At 57.9% G+C, this 20231-nt stretch overlaps 1 protein-coding gene across 6 annotated transcripts in view; it reads right to left on the reverse strand.

Annotated features, from left to right (window-relative positions):
- Positions 1-20231, reverse strand: part of SRCIN1 (SRC kinase signaling inhibitor 1) — a 67387-nt gene that overhangs the window by 11819 nt on the left and 35337 nt on the right. For 3 of the 6 annotated variants that reach the window (XM_070483116.1, XM_070483115.1, XM_070483117.1), the window contains 16 exons: positions 20058-20081; positions 16232-16427; positions 15407-15605; positions 14877-14970; positions 13496-14370; positions 12306-12398; positions 12024-12067; positions 11546-11733; positions 10327-10502; positions 5467-5597; positions 5166-5313; positions 4582-4828; positions 3879-4113; positions 2120-2274; positions 1627-1779; positions 916-1038 (listed from right to left, as the gene is read on the reverse strand). In XM_070483116.1, the coding sequence (XP_070339217.1) occupies positions 916-1038; positions 1627-1779; positions 2120-2274; positions 3879-4113; positions 4582-4828; positions 5166-5313; positions 5467-5597; positions 10327-10502; positions 11546-11733; positions 12024-12067; positions 12306-12398; positions 13496-14370; positions 14877-14970; positions 15407-15605; positions 16232-16427; positions 20058-20081 (3081 nt within the window). The remainder of the gene's footprint in view (positions 1-915; positions 1039-1626; positions 1780-2119; positions 2275-3878; positions 4114-4581; positions 4829-5165; positions 5314-5466; positions 5598-10326; positions 10503-11545; positions 11734-12023; positions 12068-12305; positions 12399-13495; positions 14371-14876; positions 14971-15406; positions 15606-16231; positions 16428-20057; positions 20082-20231) is intronic. The other 3 variants (XM_014833799.3, XM_070483118.1, XM_014833800.3) reach the window with 2 other exon arrangements.

The following is a 20231-nucleotide window of genomic DNA, read 5'->3' on the forward strand; positions in this document are numbered from 1 at the left end:
CTCAAGCCAGCCCAGAAATCAGGTGGCGGCCAGCATGGATGCCTCTGTGGGCCAAGGAGAACCAGACAAGGCAGGTGACATGTGTGTGCATGGGAAGCTATCCCCCTCAGAGCAGAGGCCCTCCTGCCCCATCCTGACTGGGCAGAGGGAGAGATTCCCAGACCACCATCCCCCAAGCACAGTCCCCTGGGGGTACAGAGAGCAGGTCCACCCCCAAATTCCCAAGAAAGAATAAAGAGGAAATAAGTGCAGCAGGACAGCAGCAAGGACTGAAGTTAGAGAGAGGAAGAACTTTCCAACACTGTGAGAGAGAACCAGCAGCCAAGGAAGGGTGTGGGTTTCTTCCATACCAAGCTCCCTGACCAGGTGGGGCCATGGGCTGGAGGGAGGCCGTCAGTGAGCCTTCCTCCTGGCGTATCCTGGCCCCCAGTGAAAGGCATAGATTCCAGTGGGAGAAACGGAGCCCCCACCTGGCACAGGCAGCAGAGTAAGGGGACCAGGCAGAGACTAGGCAAGGGTTCAGGCCAAAGTCAGGTTTGGAGCTGGACCTAAAGTCATGTAGTGAGCAACACCCAAACTCTAATCTTAGACCAAGACAAAACCCAGGCTTCGGGCCAGACCAAACTCGGGCTGCAGATTGGAACAAAATATCCAGGCCACCACGGGCCAGACTCGGAATCAAGCCTGTAAGAAAACACAGACCCAAGGGGCCACCAGATACCAGGCTGCAGGGTCTCCAGGAGGGAAGGGAGGGTTACACCTGTCCTTGAAGCTGGGGAGGGGGAGTCTGCGTGGTAAGGCTGTGGCTGTGGCAGTGGCGGGACTGGAGAGGTGAGTAAGCGTGAGAGGTGAGGAGAGGAAGCTGTGGAGGCACAGGCAGAGAGAGCGCCGTGAGAGGTGGGGGCAGCCCGTTACCTTCCATGGGGGGCCCGGGGCTGAGCCCCTGGGGGGCCCCAGGTCCTGGGGGGACAGCAAGGTGGGGATCAGCTGGCGGCGGGGCGTGGGGGGGAGGGAAGACACTGAGCTTCTCTCAAACACCTGGGGAGCAGAAGGTGGGGGCAGGTTTGGAGGAGAGGGCACAGAGAGGATGGGGGTGCTGGCCCACGGCCCAGGTGACCATGGGAAGGGGTGGCCTGGGCTGGCACTGGGACCCCAGCCTCACTCCTTGGACCCTTCCCACGGCCACTGGCCACTCTGCCCCCTAGAGGCAGAGTGTCCAAGGTCTCCAGCCACTTGGGGAGGGAGGCTGAGAACACTTGGTATGGGTGACCTAAGTACTCGCAGGGGCTCGAGGCACTTGGGTATGAAGGGTTAAAGTACTCTGTTCTCAGAACACTCAGCGATGGGGGTCTCAGAGAACAGGGGTCTCAGGGTATCTGGAGGGTCTCAGGGACTACAATAAAGAAACTCAAATCTGCAAGGAGGGACTCTAGACCCCCTCCCCCATTTTACAGTGGAGAAGAAATTGAGGCAAGAAGGCTGGGGTCCTGAACAGGCCAGCCTCAGCAGGTAGCCCGAGAGGCCATCCACCTGTCCTAGTCCAGCCACCTTGCCCTGGGGTCAGCTTGTCAGGAAAAGGGAGCCGGCCTGGTTGATGACTCAGGGCCAGGAGGGCCCCTGACCCACCTCCAGCTCTGCGATGATGCGGTCCTCATCGTCCTCATCCTTGATAGCAGAGGCCATGATGGGCGGCGTGGAGGCTGGGCGGGCCACCTCCGACACCGTCCGGCGCAGCTTCACTTGGGGCTTCTGCACCTCCAGCTCCTCAGACTCGGCCTTCTGCAAGGTGCAGGTCCCCGTCAAGACGAGGCTCTGTGCCCCCTCCAGCACCAGCTCACCTCCTAGGCCCCATCAGTTCCAGACCACCTCCCACCTGCCCCAGCTCCTCATCTGCCACTTCCTCTGTCCCCTGCCAGGATGGCCCCCAGTAGGCAGGGGCCTGGGTTGCAAGCAGGACAAATACACAGGGATCCCAAGCCAGAAGTGGTCACCATTGGCCAGCCCCCTTCTTTCCTTCCACTTCCCCTGAGAGAGGCCACCCCAGAGAGTCTCCAGAGGTCATCTCAGGCATGGCCCCCACTCAACTCCTCTTGTCCCCAGCCCAAGGTGGGGGTGGTACCTTGATGAAGGCTGAGTCCTTCTTGCTGGTGACCACAACCTCTCCTGTGCGTGTGGTGGTCAGGCCATGGGAAGAGGGAAAGCTCCGGCGGGGAGGGGGCGGTGGGGGTGACTTGGAGGGCTTCTCCGTGCGGTACCGGGGCACCGTCAGCTCATCTGTGGGCAGCCAAGGGCCTCACGTCAGAGACCTGTAACCCTGCAGTCTGCGCGCCACATCTGACTCCAAGGGGATAAACCTCGCTCCTTCTTCCCGGGAGGAGGGGAGAGGAGAGCTCAGGGGAAAGGACACAGGCCCCATCCTCCTTCTCCCCCACCTCCCCTGCAATTCAGCCCCGAGCCCTGTCACTCCTCCTCTTCCAGCACTCCCACCCCTTGCTATCCAAAGTGTGGCCCATGGACCAGCAGCACCGGCAGCACCTGGGAGCTTGTTAGAAGTGCAGAAGCTCAGGCCCACCCAGAGCTACTGAATCAGAATCCACATTTTTGCAGCTCCCTGGGTGACTTGACGCCCACATTCAAGTCTGAGAAGTGCTGCCATAATCCATCTCTTTCCCACCGCCCCCCAGCCCCCGCCCTGGCACACATCCTCATCCTTTCTCCATGAAGCGAGAGCAGTTACTAATTGCAAGAGCCTGGCCCTGCACACCAGGCTCTCCCTTCCCCCAGTTCTTTTGGGGGTGGGGGCTGTTTCCAGGGCAACCTGCAGAAAAGTCCTCACACTTGACACTCCTCAGCCTTTGATCCCCCAGTGGCTCCCCATTACCCCAAACCACGTCCAAGCCCCTTGGCCCAGCACCCTCCATGCCTGCCAATCTTTCAGCCTCAGCTCTACTCACTACGCCTGGCCTGAACCCTCCTCGCCAACAGCACACACCTCTGGGCATTTGCTCTCAATGTTCCTCTCCCTGGAATGCCTTCTCTCACTGGCCTACTTGTTCTCAAGACTCCAGCACAAAGACCCCTCCTCCAGGAAGCCCTTCCTGCCCTCCCAGGGCCTCCTCTAGGACTGCACAGCATAGAGCTCCTCTCCGCTGCTGCTTTTAGCACCTGCGTCCTATTCCTGGTTCACACACTAGGCATGGCCTGGGGCAGACGACTTAGCCACATTGAGCCTTAGTGTCCTCATTTGTAAAATGGGAATGATTCCTGTATCTGCCTCCTGGGGTTGTTGTGAAATTATAAGGATTAACATATAGAAAGTGTTTGGAGCAGTTCTTGTCACACAGTAAGCGCTTGATAAGCATAAATGGTGGTATTATTCCCCCACTAGATTTTAAGCTTCCGGAAAGTGAGCAGCGTCTTCTCTCCTTATCCCCAGCACCGAGAACGCAGTAGGTGCTTAGCAAATATGTGTGGTAGGAATTAATAAATGAATGATGACTGCCATTTCTGGTCTGGATTTCTGCCCTCCCTGTGAGCTCACAGGCTCCAAGAGCACAGGAGCCACATGCGTATGGATCAGCACTGCCTGTCTGTATGAATGCAGACCCTGTCTGGACTCACTCATCCTCCCTATGTGGTCCTCTCAGTAGCAGTCAGGGCAGCGGAAAGACCCTGGATAGAATCCAGTTCTACCTTATCCTTCTGGGTCTACCTTTAGTGGCTGAGGGTTGGGCTGCTGACGGCCCGGCACCTCCCTGCTCTGGCAGCCTGATCACAAAGATTCTTACCCCCTGTGCCTCCCCCATCAACCTGACAGCTCCTGGGGATGGGGCTCCCCTCCTCTGGGCTCTTCACCAGCCCCCTCCCAGCCCCCATACCTGAGCCCCTCCTCCCACTGGGTTCCGTTCGGGGGGCTGCCTTCTGGCCATGGGGGACCTTGGGGGGCTTGTGGTCAGGGGTGGGGGCCGGGCCTGGGTGGGCCTTGCTCGCACAGTCCAGGTCAGGGATGGCCTTCAGCAGCTCTGCCTGTGTCTCTTCCAGCAGCCGGTTGATGTCCTTGGCGCTGTACTGAGTCAGGGCTGCCCGCTTCTCCTCCCAGTCCCGCTCGGCAGCCTTGAGAGGAGGGGGCAAGAGTCAGGACCAGAGCAGGTGCCTGCTGCTGGGCCTCTGCGGCCCCAGTCCCCCACCAGCCACACATGCAAGGAAGGGAAAAGGAAGCCTCACATCTGGTCTGGCCCCTGGAGGACCCTCAAACTTCTCCTTGGGTATTACATGCTTTCCCCAGGAGTATAGAATGTCACCTTCATTATATACCACTCTCTTGATATACTTGGACCTGTTTGGGGACATTGTATTCTGTTTCATTGACTACAGAGTCTATTCTTATGCAAACACCACACTGCCTTAATTATTATAGCTTTATGATATGCTTTTCTGTCTAGCAGGACTAATGCTGCCCTCAATATGCTTCTCAGACTTCCTTCTCCCCCAGAAAAAGCACCCATGCGTTGGCACTTCTCAACTTAGGATGGTCTAAGAAAGCATGGGCCTAGCTCATGCCCCCCGTCCCAGGCCCAGCACCTCAACAGACACAGCCTTGTCCACGCTTCTCTTGCCAGGAGTGTCCAGGCCTTTGGTGGGGTTGCCCCCCTTGGGGGTGGGAGCGGCTCCCTCGGTCGGCCCACTCAGCTCATGGATGTTCAGCGGCGGGCTGGGCGGCGGCATTTCGAAGTCCAAGCTCTTGTTGAAGTCAGTTTCGGCCGTCACCTTCTTGGGGGACTGACTCAGGAGGTTGTTTGGGGGTGGCCACACACCCTCGTCCACTTGCCTGGGGTTGGGAGAGTTAGGAGGAGCTGTGAGGCCAGTAAGGTGGTGGCCCCATGGGAGGAAACCTGGCCTGAGGGAGGCAGGGTGTGAGGAGGGCTCTGGGATGTGGCAGGACAGGTGGAAGGGCCCGGGAGCAGTGACTGCATCCAGCATAAGAGACAGCCAAGAGTACAACACGCGAGGGGTCACAGGTCAGAGTTGAGGTGCAGATCCAGTTGGCACATCAGTGACCTTTGGGGAGTCAGGCTAAGGAGTCAGGCCCATCTATGGATCTGGGCCCGGTGTGTGACCCCATGGGAAATCGGAGGTCAGAGATAAGAGGTCAGGGATAGAATGACCTTCGGATCTGGGCCAGCGTGTCTGTGACCCCACGGCAGCGCTTGAGCAGCCCGTCCAGGCGCTGTGGCTCCTCCTTCAGGAACTTCACGGCCTCCACCTCCACGCGCAGCACCACCCTCATCTTGCTCTGCAGACCTGGGAAGTGAGCTGAGGGGACAGAAGGAGTGAGCTGGGGAGGGGGCAGCTCCGAGGACTGGGAGGCTGGGCAGCAGGGAGGGTAGTGCCTGGGGCTGGGGGTTGGGGTGCAGCAGGGACTCCTGCCCTGGACCACGTGCCACACTCGCTGGTCCCTCGGCTCACCCTTGAGCTCAGTCAGCGTCTCCCCAAGCTGCTTCAGCACCAGCGCCTTCTCCTCCAGCTCCGGCCCAGGCACCAGCCGGTGGTTGTGGGACATGTCCCTCTGGATCTTCTCTACCGACTTCTCCAGGTCACTGCAGCCACAGAGAGACCCTCTCAGCCCCTCTGGCCCCAGCCCAGCCCCCTGAAATTGGGCAGCTAGAAAGAAATCAGGCCACCAGTCAGATCAATGTTAGAAGTTATCCACCAGGCCAATGGCCAAGTGAAATCAGAAATGCCAAACCTCTGAGATGAGACCTCAGAAGAGCAGCCTAACAGGGCCCTGGGTCCCCCCTTTGAAGTTCTGATCTTAGCAACATCAGTGCAAATTTCTCTCCCTATAACTTGCATCCTCTGATTCTCATTCTGCCAAGGAAGCAGCAGAGAACTTGGCAGCCTTTCAGAGAACAGAAGGCAGCTGCGCGTGCCCCTAAGAGGTCTCTTCTCTTGTGCGGTGGCACTGCCATGTCCATCTACCTTTTCTCAAACGCTCCAGACACTCAGCCTCTTTCCTTGAGGACAAAACTGCTTTCAATTTTCAGCTGGTTTACGATGAGCTTGTTTAAAATCCCACATCTTTCTAAAATGTAAATCGGAACAAGTCACCACCCTCTGTGTTGAACCCTAAATGGATCCCATCATTTGGAGGCTAAAATCCAAACTCTTCAATGCAGCCAAGAAGGGCAGGAGGGTAGGAGTTGAAAATTTGGCTCTAGAGTCAGACAGAGCCCAATTCCAATCCCAGCTCTGCCTGTTCCGGTGGAGAGATCTTGGACAAATTACTACTATCTCCAGGCCTCAATTTACTCATCTAGAAAATGGGGGTGGTAAGAGTTCTTCCCTCCTGGGGCCACAGTGAGGATTAAATGAGGCTATGCAGATGAGGAAGGGGTCAGGCCCTGTGGGCTGCTTGGATTTTCCCTCCAGCCACATCCCCTGTTCTCATCTGGCTTGCTTGTTTAGAACCATCCAGAACTTCTCTGAGGTCCTTGCATGTGCTGCCCTCTCTAGGCCTTTATAATACCATTTCCTCTGCCTAGAACACTCCATTCACCCATACACATGAACACACGTATGCATGCACACATGCACACGTGTGACTAATTCCCACTCATGCTCAGGTCTCAATGGGAACCTCTCCCCAACTCCCTACACTGGGGTCGGGGGTCTGCTTCCAGCTCCCCAAACCCCTGTTTGCTGGGCTGTGCAGCTCCAGGCAGGCAGGGACCACATCCTCCGGATTCATCTCCGATTCTCAGCACCTGGCCTGGTGCCTGGAGCAGAAGAGATGTCTGGTAAATAATTGTGGAATGAGTGAATAAGCGAAAGAAATGAACCGCTGCCCAGGTAGGTCATCTCAGTTCTGTGCCGGAGTCACCGACATCCCTGACCCACATGCCGGACTTTACATCCGTTCCTGTCAAATCTCATCTGTGGGATTTCAGTTCAACAATCCAGGTGGGAACGACTTCCAAATCTCAGTCCTACTATCCAACAGATTTGTTCCCCATCAAAGCTCTGTGTCATCAGCAAATCTTATCAGCATGCCTTACACATCTTCATCCAACTGGCAGGGGAAGACAGACGATGTTGGAGCCAAAGACAAACTCCTATGACTCAACACCACCAGTTCAAGAGCGATCTTTTACCGAGCACTTGCTGCCTCCCAGGCGCCACATCCAGCCCTTCATTGCTATTACCTTAGTTAATCCTCACAACAAATCCTGTGAGTGGGAACCATTTTTACTTCCAGTTTACACATTGACAAACAGTAGCTCAGACACTAAACTACATTTCCCAGCCTCCCTTGAAGTTAGAAGTGGCCATTCGAATCAGGTCTAGCCAACGGAATATGAGTAGAAGGAGGACCTGCTGCTTCCAGGCCTGGCCCATAAAAACCTCCCTGGAAGCCCCTCCATGCTCTTTTCCCCTTCTTGTTGATTGAAAGGCAATGATCTCGTGGGTGATCTTGGAAGGCACATATTGAAGATGGCAAAGCCGCCATTAGCCTGGGTCCCAGAATGACTGCATGGAGGAGGGCCACTCCACTAACCCACCCAATACTGTGCCACGAGAAAAAAAGATCTGTCTATTACTTTTGAACTATTACACAATTTGTTATAGCAGCTACCCCAACTAATTAATTAGCTACCCGAACTAATACAACAGGCTTTGGCATTAAGGAAAAAAAAAGAGGCTCAGGGAGATTAAGTAACTTGTCCAAGGTCATATACCTATTTTGTGGCAAAGCAGTATCTACTCACGTCTGACTTCAGCCATTGGGTTCAGCTGCATCTCCTTCCACACTGGACTAACATCACCCCACACCCACCCACGGTCCCACCCAGCCCTCACTCCGCCACATGGGAAAGAACTCTCCTCTGCTGTGTGTGACACCTGACTGGCTCAAAGCGTGCCTGTGTGTAAAAAGGTCACTCCCAAACGTCACTTTGAGGGAGAAAGGACCCTCATTTGAAGGAGGACTCAGGTAGGCCTTCAGGAGGAGACAACACTGCAATTCTCAGGCCAAAGGGACGAGGCCTCCCTTAAGTTCAGTCAGCACCTGGATTTTCTGACCGTGCAATCTGCTAAAGTTTTAGAGCCCCTAACTCGGGCAGGCTCTGCAAATGAGTCCCAGACCAGCCCAAATCTAGACACTGGGATCAGAAAGTGTCCTGGAAGGGCCGAAATGGGAGGGTCAGGACAGAACCAGCTATATAATTCGAAGAAGATTCAAATGAAGATTTTGCCCCTAATTGAAAAATTATTAAATTATTAAGAATTTCAAGACTGCAATAGCAGAGCATTAAACCAAGCCATGGGGCCCTTACGAACTTACGGACTGTGTGGGGCCCTGCGTGACTGTGCAGGTCGCATGCCTACAAAGCTGGCCGTGGCTTAGGCCAAGTTAGGCTCCAGAGGCCAAAAGGTCTCAATCAGCAGAGGCTGCCTCTAGGGGCAATGTCTAGACAGAGCTCAAGCGCTTGGCTAAAAGGACAGGTGAGTGAGCTAAGCTGAATAAAGCACAGAATCAGCCTTAACTTACAGCAGGATGCCAGGGCAGGAGGAAGGGGCAGACTGTAGCGAGCAAGAGCAAGCACACAGAGCAGGGGTAAAGATAGGCCTGCTGGTCGACCTAACTCCTGGGGAGGCTATGAGGGCTGGGCAGGGAGGGCCCTCATGGCCAAGCCGGCGCCACTGCAGGGCTGGTGTGCAGCCAAGCGCAGACCCCACCCCAAAAAGGCAGGAGCCCCCTTCAAAGTGGATGCAGAATCCTGCCAGAAGCAGCATATCAGCACCAAGCTCTCTCAAGTGAGCATTCTGAGTAACAGGTTTGATAACAGGGCAGGGGTGACGACTACGCGTTCCTGAAGAACTGAGGTCCCCAGGAAGCTGAGGACCAGACACTCATATGACAGAGCACAAATCCGTCCTTTCATCTCTTCTGCCTCTGTGCTTTTATATTTCCTTTTATTTTCCTTTAATGTCTCAGGAAAGTTCCTTTTGAAAATTCCAACCCAGCTCTTCTGCACTGAGTGAAAAGGGGCAAGGAAAGGACAGGAAAGTTGGGTAAATGGAATTCCCTGGGGGAGGAGGATGGCAGCTGCCAGTCTACTTGGAGATGTGACTGGAGTTGTCACCAAGCTTTCACACCTGGAGTGATAGGGTGGCTGCTGCTGGCTTATTTCCAAGTAGGATGGGCCCTTATTTTATCTCAGCCACAAGGGGTCATGTGAATCCTTGCCTTGTGCCTCCCTGAAATGCACATGTACCACCAGGCTGTGTGGGCCCCAGGCTGAGGAACAGGGACCTTTCTCAAGAAGCCTCTTTCAAGAGGTACAACCCAATATGACTTGGTGAGGAAGGTGGGCTCCTCTGAGCAGCCTCTCCTGGCTCCCCTAGTCTCTGGCCAGTAGAACCCCAGCTCTCTCTGGAAGGAACTGCAAAAATCCTAATACTGGGCACAAATGATAAAGCCAACGAGCAGGGAAGGGCAGAAACTGCCCTGATCGTACAGCCTCTCAGTGCTGGAGATGGACCTCGGGTCCCCTTGTGCCCTGTGCCACCAAGAGAGAAGCCAGAGGAAGGAGCAGACCTCTGTCTCAGACCCCAATGACTGACAAGGCAAGGCTGCAGCAGGGTGGGGGCACTCACTCCGAGGAAGGACAGTGAAAGGCAGCTTCTCCCTTCAATGGTGCCAGACAATCGAATCTTGGCCAGACTGCCGCTTGCTAAATTTGGATCAGAAGACTGTCTTCTGTTAACCCTTCCGTGTCTAATCATTTGGGGGCTGGCTGTTCTCTGAAAAAGCTAGAGCCCTGTTTGAGCTGCACCAGGATGGGAGGAGGATTTTCCTTGGTTATACCTGGTCTCAGAGCTCAGGGAATTGGAGCGTGGTAACTGTGGCTGGTCAGCACCAAGCTGACCAAGCTGGCAACACCTAAATGCTCCACCCAAGGGTCAGTTTGCACAGATCACAGGCCACAATGAAAGCAGGCAGAGGGCAGAGTGAAATCCGGCAGCTGGCCACCTGAGAGTAAGGCTGCAAGCCACGAGGAAGCCAGACTGTGGACCACTAGAAAGCAAGATCATAGCACAAGCAGGCATCAAGCCAGAAAAAAGAACTCAGGAATTGTGCCAGATGGTCAAAGGTTTGTGGGTCACAGAGAAATCAGGCCACAGAGAGAGAAATCAGGCTTCAGAACAGACCCTTTGGTCAGCTGTGATTCAGAAGGAAGGGAGCTTCGCCTTCCAGTGAAACCAGGCTGCAGGCCCCCCGGGCCGCACCCCTAGCCCTCCCTCCGCAGCCGAGCCCAGCCTCACTTGAGCTGCTGGGTAATGAGCTCCTCGTCGTTGAGGTAGCGCAGCCGCTCCTCCTCCACCAGGGTGCGCTGCCGCTGCAGCGGGTCCTCCTGCCGCCGCGCCGCCTCCGACACGCGCATGCTCAGCTCCGCCTCCGTGCCCTTCAGCAGCGCGCGCAGCGACTCCAGGTTCTGGAGCTGCGGGACGCAGATGGACGGATGGACTGGGGTGGCAGGGAATGGGGGCGCGCAGCAGGGACAGGGCCGGGAAGGGAGGAGGAGCGCAGAGGACAGCCCGGTGCCGGGCGGGCTCCACAGAAGATGCAGCTGCTCGGCTGTGGCCGTGAGCAGCAGCGCAGGGCTGGGATGGTGGGGGGCGGAGGACAAAGTTACGTTCTGGGAAAATATAGAGGCCGGAGAAGGGGATGGGAATATTTGGGGGGCAAAGCGTCGCCCTATGTAGGGCTCTGCCGATCATGCGGTTGCATGGCTGTGGCTTCGATGATGGACTCAAGCACTGGGGTTTGATAGGGTTTCCGTGGCTGGGACGGGAAGACTAACAATGCTTGAACTCAGTTCTAAGGCCGAGTTGGGGCAATGGGTGGGGTGGGGGGAGCGAGATCTTACCCGTTGCCCAGATGGCAACTCTCTGCCTCCTCTCCAACCTGTCTCTGCTCATTATTCTCACCTGACGGACCTTGGGGCCCTCTTGAGGAGCGGGCATAGCGATGCCAGGCTCCTGACTGGTGGGACCATCTGCCAGGAGGGGCAGGGCGGGGAAGACTGTGCGGGCTCAGGAAGGGGGAGCCGAGGGGATCTGGGAAGGGCTTCCGCCCAAGGGACGGGGAAGGGGAGAGCAAGGCGGGGCAGGAGGGAACTGGGACTGCCCTGAGGGATACTGACGCGCGCGGGGGGGGGGGGGGGGGGGGGGGGGGGGGGCGGCGCTCAGAGGGATGGACTGGGGCTCCAGGAGAGGAGGATTCAGGGAAGGGGAAGGAGGGCTCAGTGAGGGGGATATGAGCGAGGGATGGGGGCTTGGTTAGGGAGCAAAGATTCAGCGAGGGGGCAGGAACTCAAGGAAGGGAAAGAGGAGGGAGAGAAAGGGTTCGGAGAGAGGTAAGAGGGAGCAAGGGATGGGGCGGGACTTGTGGGAAGGGGTGTTGGCCCGAGTGGGTGGGTTCTGGCGGGGCCAGATTTGCGGAGGGGCTGGGCATGGGGAGAGGGCCCAGAGCGGGCAGTACCTGGAGCTTCCGCAATTGCTGCAGCTGGCTGCGCAGGTCACTGGTGCTGTTTTGCAGGCCACGCAGGTGTAGTTGCATCTGCAAACGGCTGATGGCAGTGGGCTGCCCCGCAGGGGTGCTGCTAGCCGAAGGTGGGGGAGGGCCGGACACTGGGGTGGCCCCGCTGCTCCTGCCGCCCGACCCGCAGGCTGCAGAGAGGGGCCACAGGGATGGAAGAAAGGGAACAAATCCTGAAGGGCCGCGGCAAGACCCTCCCCACTCCTGACCCCATACAGTAGCCAGAGAGGCATGTGGCTCTGCTCCCCTCCCCAACTGGTGGTCAGCCCTTCTGTGGGAGCAAAGCACCAGGGCTAAGGTGATCACTCTTATCCACTGAAGCCCAGTCACGTAGCTATTGTTCAGTCCCCATTTTACAGATTAGGAAACTGAGGCTTGGAGAAGGAAGGACCTGTGGGGGGTGGGGGAAAGGGTCACTCACGTGCTGAGGGGGTGGCTGCTCCATTGGAGCCTTCAATCTTCTCACTGTAAAAGATGGCCATCAGGGGGCCAGGCTAGCCCCAGACCCTCAAAGCTGGGTGAGACCTAACATAATCTCCCAGTCCTCTGTTCTCAGGATGGAGTCCCAGAGAAGGGAAAGGGCTCACCCAGGGTCACAGGGCAAGATATTGTCAGAGCTGAGCCCGGGGCTCCTGCTGCCCACTTCCCCTTCCTCTTGCCCCAACCACAAGCCCTGGCAGTGGTGTTGGGAGAACAGCCTCACCTGGGGGTCTCAGGCTCTGAGCCTCGCAGTAGGGCACTCTGCACCAGGCCTGTGAGGCTGGCAATCTGCTTCTCCATGGCCTCCATGCGTTCCCTGGGGAGGATGGGGGCTTTGAGCAACTCCTGCTCTGGGCATGGGGTCCCTCCTGCCCAGCCCCCACCATTCCTAAGATTGGCAATTAGATGAGATACCATTCCCTCCCCAGCGCCAGCACACAGACAGTTCAAAGGATCCCAATGCCTAAAGGTCAAGCTCACAGCCCCCGACCCAACATTGGTAAGGCCCTTCTCCACCTGACAGTCACCCTCTCCCTCTCCAGTCTCATCTCTCACCAGTGGCTCCCCAATGGGCCCCACTCAAGCCTCTCTGTACCTCTGCACATGTTTTCCCCTTGCCTGACATGCCCTCCTCCCTACCTTCTCTTTGAGGCCATCCCAGAGTCCCAACAGCCTTGAGGAGTCCCTCCTCCCACAGCACTTGTACACCCTCTCAAGGGAAGTGCAAGTATTTCTTAATGTGTCTCTCCCACTACACAGGGCAGGAACAGGGTCTGCCCAACTTGGCATCGACAGTGCCCAGTGCAGGGCCTGGCACACAGGCCACAAGACAGCTGTGTGAATGCAAATGGCTTCTCCTCAGCAGCGCTGCCTGAGGGCAGAGGAGGACAAGTCAGTGCCCTGGTTACTTCCTCTGGCCCTGACCCTTAGGAGAGAGCTGAATGATGGGCAGGAGTCCCCCAGCTGGGAGGCTACCTAATGGAATGTATTTCTCTGCCCATCCCTGTTTCTTACCAGTACCGCCCCCCACCCCCCACCCCCACCCATCAACTTCAGCCGGCCCTGTGCTGGACAGCTCTCATGGCTGCAAACTGAGCAGAACGGCACTAAAGAATGCTAGTTCGGCCTCAACTTTAGTTGGGGAAACTGAGGGTCAGGGAACGGATGCAAACCCAGGTGCCCAGAGTCCTTGACTGGGGCCCTCTTGTCCACCCTTCAGGACTTGTAGACGGAGGGAAAATGGCATATTCGTCTCTCCAGTGCCTTCCCCGCCACATCCAAGATACAGTACTCTGGCGACCCCTCAAGACTACTCCGGGTCTACAAAGGACTCCGGAGTCTCAGAGTCCGGGACACAATCCTGCCACAGACTCCAGAGCCCCCTTTGCCTCCCCCATCGCGAGCGTCCCTCACCTGGTCTCCGTGTCCTTGGCTGGCACAGGCGGCCCGAACCCGACGAGCGGGCGCTCCCCAGGTCCGGGGAAGAGCTCGGAGGGCGGGGCTCCGGCCGTCGAGGAACCCCCAGCGCTGCGGCTCTTGCCTCCGGGGCTCTCGGCGAAGACCGACGAGGAGCCCGAATCTTTGCGGAAGGACTGGCGCACCGGCGAGCCGCGGCTGGGCGGCCCCGAGTAGGGGCTGTGCGGCGGCTGGGGGCCCCCGGGGGGTGCCGCCACGTCGGCCAGCTTCTGCGGCGACGAGGGCGGCAGGCGGAAGCCGTAGCCGTCGCCGTAGAGCGGGCCACCGCCCGCCGCCTTGTACAGCGAGTCCTCCAGGTCGGACTGCAGCGCGGCGGCCGAATAGGTGCTGAGCGAGCGCACCGAGCCGCGCTTGTAGAGGCCGCCGGCGCCCGGGTAGGCGAACGGGTCGCCGGCGGCCGCGGCCAGGCTCAGGCGGCCCTCGTGGAGCAGCCCGTAGGGGTCGGCGTAGAGGCCCTCGCCCTTCACCAGCACCATGCCGCCCGCCTTGCCCGCCAGGTCCTCGTCCGGCTTCACGTCGCGCCGCTCCAGGATGGCGCTGGGGCTGGGGCTGACGCCCGGGGCGGCGGGGGCGCCCCCCAGCCGCTCGGCCGCGTGGTGCACCGGGCTGCCGGCGTAGGACGGCGGGCGCCCCCCGGCGTACGAGAGGCGCGAGCGCGACGGCGAGCCCGATGGCAGCCCCGACGGCAGCCCGGACGGTAGCCCGGACGGTAGCCCCGGCGGCGGCGAGCCGGAGGCCAGGTGCGGCGCTGGCGACAGGTTGTTGAGGCGCCGCGTAGGCGACGACTCCCGCGACGCATACACCATCTCTCTCTGCAGAAGACAGCCCCAGAACCCCATAGGGCTGGTCACAAAGGGATCCCTTGCTCCTTGCTTGAGGAGCCAGCATCATCTCCCCCCTGACGCTTAGGAAGTCCCTTCTGTTTTCTGCCTTCCCTCGCTCCTGCTGCATCTCGGGCCCCTTTCTCATCAGAGTTCCCAGCAGGAGGAAGAAGTGGCAGATGGAGACGCAGCAGAGCGGCAAACCGCAGCCCATCTTATGGTGAGGAGTGGGAAGCAAAAGGGGAAAGGGGTGGTTCCTGAGCCAGGCTGTCTAGAGTATCTAGAGGCTGTTAGAGAAATTCTGGGCGAACAAGAGGGGAAAGTGGCAGGTGAGGGGAGGGACTCCATGACCCCACAATTAATGGAGGGCCCCCTCTGCTTCAGCCTCTATGTTCCCTTCTCCAGAGCTGGCCCTGGTCCCTGGTGACAAGTGACTAGACTGCTCCTGGACCCCATCTGCCCAGCCTCCCCAGTGCCCTGGGCATGCCCAGCCATACCCGGAGGTCCCCGTTGGTGAGGTGTGAGCCAGGGAAAGCGGCGTAGAGCGGCTCCTTCCTATAGATCTTGATAATACTGCGGTCCTGGATGTCCCTGGGGGGAGGGGGGAGGTACAGAGGGTCACCATCCCCCAGCCCTGCGATGAGGAGGGGCAGCTAAAACAGGCAGAGGGGAGGAGGGGTGGTAAGGGGCCAGGAGCCTCAACCCCTTCCTAACTACTTGCTCGGTGGATCTCGTGGCTCAGGCTGCCTGTCACCAACACACACACACCTAGCAACCTCCACCCTGTCCATCTCCCCCTCACGCACCATTCTCAGGTTAGCTCAAGCCAACGTGAACCAATAGAGGTGGATGCTCTGGAGGGGACGAGGTGGGGCTGGGACGATCGGGGAAGAGGGCGGGGCGGTGGGGCTCTGGGAGGAGAGGGTGAGGGGGTCAGTACAGGGCTGGGGAACGGGCCCCGCGGACTCCAGCCGGTTCAGAGTAGTAGTATGGGAAGCCCGCCCCAAGCCCCCGGGGTCACGCCCACCGGACGTCCTCCAACTCGTAGAAGACGTTGCGAGCCTCGTCTTTGATGAGGATGGCGGTGTTGGGCGACTTAAGCATGCCCATGGTGAGCTTCTGCGGGAACATGTGCGCGATGAGTGCGTGCAGCGTGTCCAGGCTGCTGACCTCGTGCGTGATGTGCACGCGCCGAGTCTCCTCCCCGAACTGCAGGAACAGCACCCCTGCGAAGGAGATGCCGCCCTCGCTGCCAGTGCCACCACCACGTCGCCAGCCGGGGGAGCAAGGGGGGCTTTCAGGAGCCGCGCTGGCCCCGCAGAGGCAGGGTCTGAGGCCGGATGCTGTCCCGGAGTGCAGGTGCACCCAGGCACTCCTCATGCTGCCGGCCTCTCAAGGTACCTCTTTGACCCCAGACAGGTTGGAGCCTGGATGAGGAAATGGAATTGGGGGCAGGAGCAGGTGGGGCAGAAACTCAGAGGGAGTCGTTGCCGAGGGGAGAGAGGTGAGAGGAGGGGATGAAGGAAAAGGGGCTGAGGAAGGGGGTGAGAGAGGCCTAAGGGAGAGAGGAGGCTTGGAAAGAAAGGGGATGCTGAGGGAGAGAGAGGGGTGGGAGAGATGATGGAGAGAGGTGAGGGGAGAGAGAGATGGAGGAGGGCTGGGAAGAGAGAAGCTAAGGAGGGAGAGGAGATTGCTGGGGGTGGGGAGATGGGGAGATGGGGAAGAGAGCCAGAGGCTTCAAAAAGACGGTGGAGGAGAGATAGAATGGTGAAGGGGATGAAGAGGGTTCCAGGGGAGCAGAGCAAAGGGAGGAGCCAGGGGCCAGGAGGAGGATGGATCGGGTGAGCAGTACCTGGCGAGCGCAGCTTGGTCTGGCTGGCGGAGCGGGAGAGGGGCAGGCTTTGTCGGAAGCGGTTCATCCTACTGAAGCCCAGGGGCAGCTCGGCCTCCGACATGGTCTCCAGCGATTCCGCAGAGGCGTATGACAGCTTGGCAGCCTGGTCTGCCAGCCCGGGCTGGGCTCCCTGAGTGTGGCGCGAGCTGCGGGTCTGCAGGGGCAGGGCGGGCCAAGAGGAACCAAGCATGAGCCCCTTGGCTCTGCCCACTGCCCCCATCCAGGCCCGGGGAGCCTCTGCCAGCCAGTGACACACACACACAGGAGGGTCTCCTGGGTTCCAGACTCGCTGTGAGGCTGCAGGAGCGTTCCCCAACCTCTTGGGGCCTTGGCCTGGCTGGGACACCCAGCAGGTAAGGAGTGGTCAGAGGACTCAGGCACCCTGGGAAGCCAGACAAGAAACCATCTGAGCAGGAGCCATGGGCACGCCTGCTATTTTAAGCTTCCAAAGAACAACAACAACACAAATTTGTCACCGAGGTGAGCAGCAGAATCGTTGAGCAAATTGGGGCATTAGTTCCAGACATTAATTAAGCGGCGGGTTTGTGAGCAGCGAATTTATCCTTCGTGGAGTTCAGAGAGTTGGGGTGGGGGCGGGAAGCAGGGCCCAGGGAGAAAGCAGAGAGAGCTAGGGACCCCAGGATCCCTCGCAGGGCTGGGCACAATGTCCTTGACTTAGAGTGACTGGGAGAACCATCCCTAAGCCCCCAAAGCCAGCTGGACCCCAGTTTGAAAGAGACTGCCTGCCTAGTACAGGCAGTGCCCACGCTAAGCCCGGTGTGATCCACACGCGCACATGGTGCTAAGTGCCAGGCCTACCCCACCCTGCAAGACACATGCTGCCACACAGCCATCGGGCCTGGCTAGCCTCCCGGAAGGCCTCCCCAGGGACCCAGCGGGGCAGCCCCTCGCCGAGAGCTACAGCTGAGGGTGGTAGCTGCTGGGGCTAGGGGAGGGTGTCACCCAGGGACAGTCCCTGCCCCAGGAACAGCTTGATTACCCTCCGTGGGGGAGGGCTCACCATGATTTCAATTGCACTTTAAGAGCCTACTTTTGGCTGAAGGCTGGGACTGTCACTCAGGGCTACAGTTCCTGCCATTCTGCCCCAGCCCCGCCCCTCACGCCTGGTTGCTGTCAGAAACTCATTTTTTTAAGGGAGTAAGATAATGAATCAGATTTACATCATTCCATGTTATGTACACTATATACATACATGTATTATATATAGATATATTATCAGGAAAAAAATCACATTTCCCAATTGTATTTTTCTATAAAGTAAGTTGCCTGTTTTTGACAACAAATCACTCAAAACCATTAACATGGGTTATCTAGGGGCTAGGAGTGAGCTTTCTCTCTTTGCTTTATACATTTCTCTGCTGGGTAAATTTTGCACAATTAGAATATATCATTGTCATAATTTTTTTAAAAACAGTAAAAATATCTCTGAAAAGGAATCATTTATTCTCCTCCTCAGCTCCCTCCTTCCCAAAATCCTGGTTAACCCCAAATTAATCTCTATCTTCTGTATTAACTCAATTTACTGTTCCAATCGGATTAGTACTCTTGAAAAGAGACAGCATCTTCCTCTATCGGGCGATGTGCCCAGCTGTCCCCAAAGCGGCCTCGAGGGCTTGGGGATGTAGAAGGTCATATTTGGGGACCTCAGAGGGCATCCAGCCTCAAGCACAGTGCCTTGAGCAGTGGGTGGGCATGGGTGAGTGAGGAGGGAGGCAGTGTCGGACTGGGTGCACCTGGGGACACCTGTGCCCAGACTTTGGACCCTTTGGCTCAGATCTAGGCTGATCACCAGTACCAACCTGTGCCCCTCTCTCTCACCTCAGCCCCGTGGCAGTGTCAGGAGCTGGTGGTCATGGGGGTGCAAGGCAACTGGAAGGTCAGTGGTTGCCAGGCTGGTGTGGATGAGGGGCTACAGAATTCAGGCAGAATGAGCCAGCCAGCAGGGATGAGTAAGAGTGGCCACAGTGCTGGGGGGCACAAGGGAGATGCCAGTAAGAAGATGGAACAGGGGCCAGAATGATGGGGGACGGGGATGCCAGGGGCTGCTGACGGCAGAGAAGGCAGGAACCTGCCCAGGGAACCCTGGGAGAAGAGCTGCCCACACTCCCTGCTCCGCCAGTTCCTGTCTCCATCCTGGTCCTGTGGGCACCTTCCCCTCCTCACAACCTTTGTGGAAAACCCTCTTGAGAAGAGAGAAAGCACCTTAGTGTTCTCTCCAGCCCTGGGCTGAGACAACAGGGCAGAGAAAAGTGCGACATCCAGAAGGACTTCCTGACTACGAGGGAGATGGCAAGAGAACAAAACAGTAATTCAAGCGGAGCTCGCCAAAGACAGGAAAGGGGCTCCCGGGCGAGGCAGTGAGCCCCTCTCCTTGGAGATGTTCCACAGAGGAGCTGATGACTCCTGGTCAGAGATCAGGCAGAGGGAACCTTGAGCGGGGGCGTCAGGCTAGTTGCTGAGGTTCCCCGTGGCTGTCCACAGACTGGGGCCGAATCACGTGGGAGCTTTTAGAAACATTCTTTCCAGGACCCCACATTCACTGAATCTGAATCTCTGGGGTCTGGGGCCTGAGGCTTGAAACTTTTGCCAGCTTCGCAAGGTGATTCTGATTTGGGAATCAAGTCAGAGCCTGTAATTCTAAAAGCTAACGAGGTAAGCTACCACGGAGGGTTTGCTAGGAGCCAGGCACTGTGCTCAGGACACGCAGTATCTCATTCCATTCTTTACAACAACTCTATGATACAGATATCGTCGTTCCATTTTACAGAGGAGAAACTGAGGCCCCGGGGATTATGTAACTTGCCCCAGGTCACCGAGCTAGTTAGTTAATAGCAGGCTGGAATTCACCACGGGCAGCCTGGCCCTTGGCCGGCTGTGCATTGAACTGCTTCCTCCGCAAAGGCCATCTGCCTGACGCCATGATTCTGTGATTCCCCAAGTCCCTGATTCAGGGACTTCTCTGTGGAAGAATGCATGCAAAGGAGATGCTTGGGGTGAGCTGACGCCCAGGTTGTCTGGGATGAATGCCTCCCACCCTGTCATCGTGCCTGGGACTTGAGAGACCGAAGACTCCAGGACACAAGCAGTAGTCTGACTTGGTTCAGTTCTAGGCCCGGGTGCCAGAGAAGATGGAGGAGGCACCCGAGGGTGCTCCCCCAAGGGTCAGCAGGATGCCCTAGACAGCTCTCCAGCTGTGGAAAGTCCAGACTCTCCCAGGAGGCATGAAGGCACCCCTCCCTCAGCTTAGCCCTCCACTTGGGCAACAGGTTTGGGGGTGCAGGGCTATGAGTCTTGCCTGGCACTCACCAGCTCCCCATAGTGGAAAGTAAGGAAGGGATGAGGGACCCATCATAGTCACAGGGCCTCCCTGGAAGATGACATCTGAGTTCAGAGAACAGGGCCCTCAACAAGATCATGGGGTCTAGGTCCCTGCCTCAGAGCCAGCAGTCTCTCCAGGCTGGCGGAAATGTCAGGCAGCCTCTCATTCCCAAATGCCCCTCACGGCCTGAGGAAGCCTGAGCATTCCCAGCCCAGATTCCCAGCAGAGGCAGCCCCAGCTCCTGCACTGGATCCACAAGCCCCTGGCAGGCCCACCCAGACTCTCTCAAAGCAGCAGCCACAGCCTGCAGCCCCAGGCCCACCGCCCGCACCAGAAGGTCCCGTGCAGACGCACACCCTGTGCAAAGCATGTGCAGGGAGGGGTAGGGGCAGGGATGGGAGAGCACATGCAGCTGTCACGGAAGCAGAAGCACCACGCACTGACCTTGAAACTCCAGTAGTTTGGCTGCTGATGGAAATAAGAGAAGAGATGGTTATACGGGGCTGGGAGGAGAGAGTAGGGGCAGGGGCAGGTTAGAGACCCTTGGAGCTCAGCACTCAACCCTGGGACATGGGCGCTCCACCCTCCCAAGAGCAGGAAGGAAACGATGCCTGGTAC

This window comes from Equus asinus, chromosome 13 (genome assembly GCF_041296235.1).
Source record: "Equus asinus isolate D_3611 breed Donkey chromosome 13, EquAss-T2T_v2, whole genome shotgun sequence".
Classification (NCBI taxonomy): Eukaryota; Metazoa; Chordata; class Mammalia; order Perissodactyla; family Equidae; genus Equus; species Equus asinus.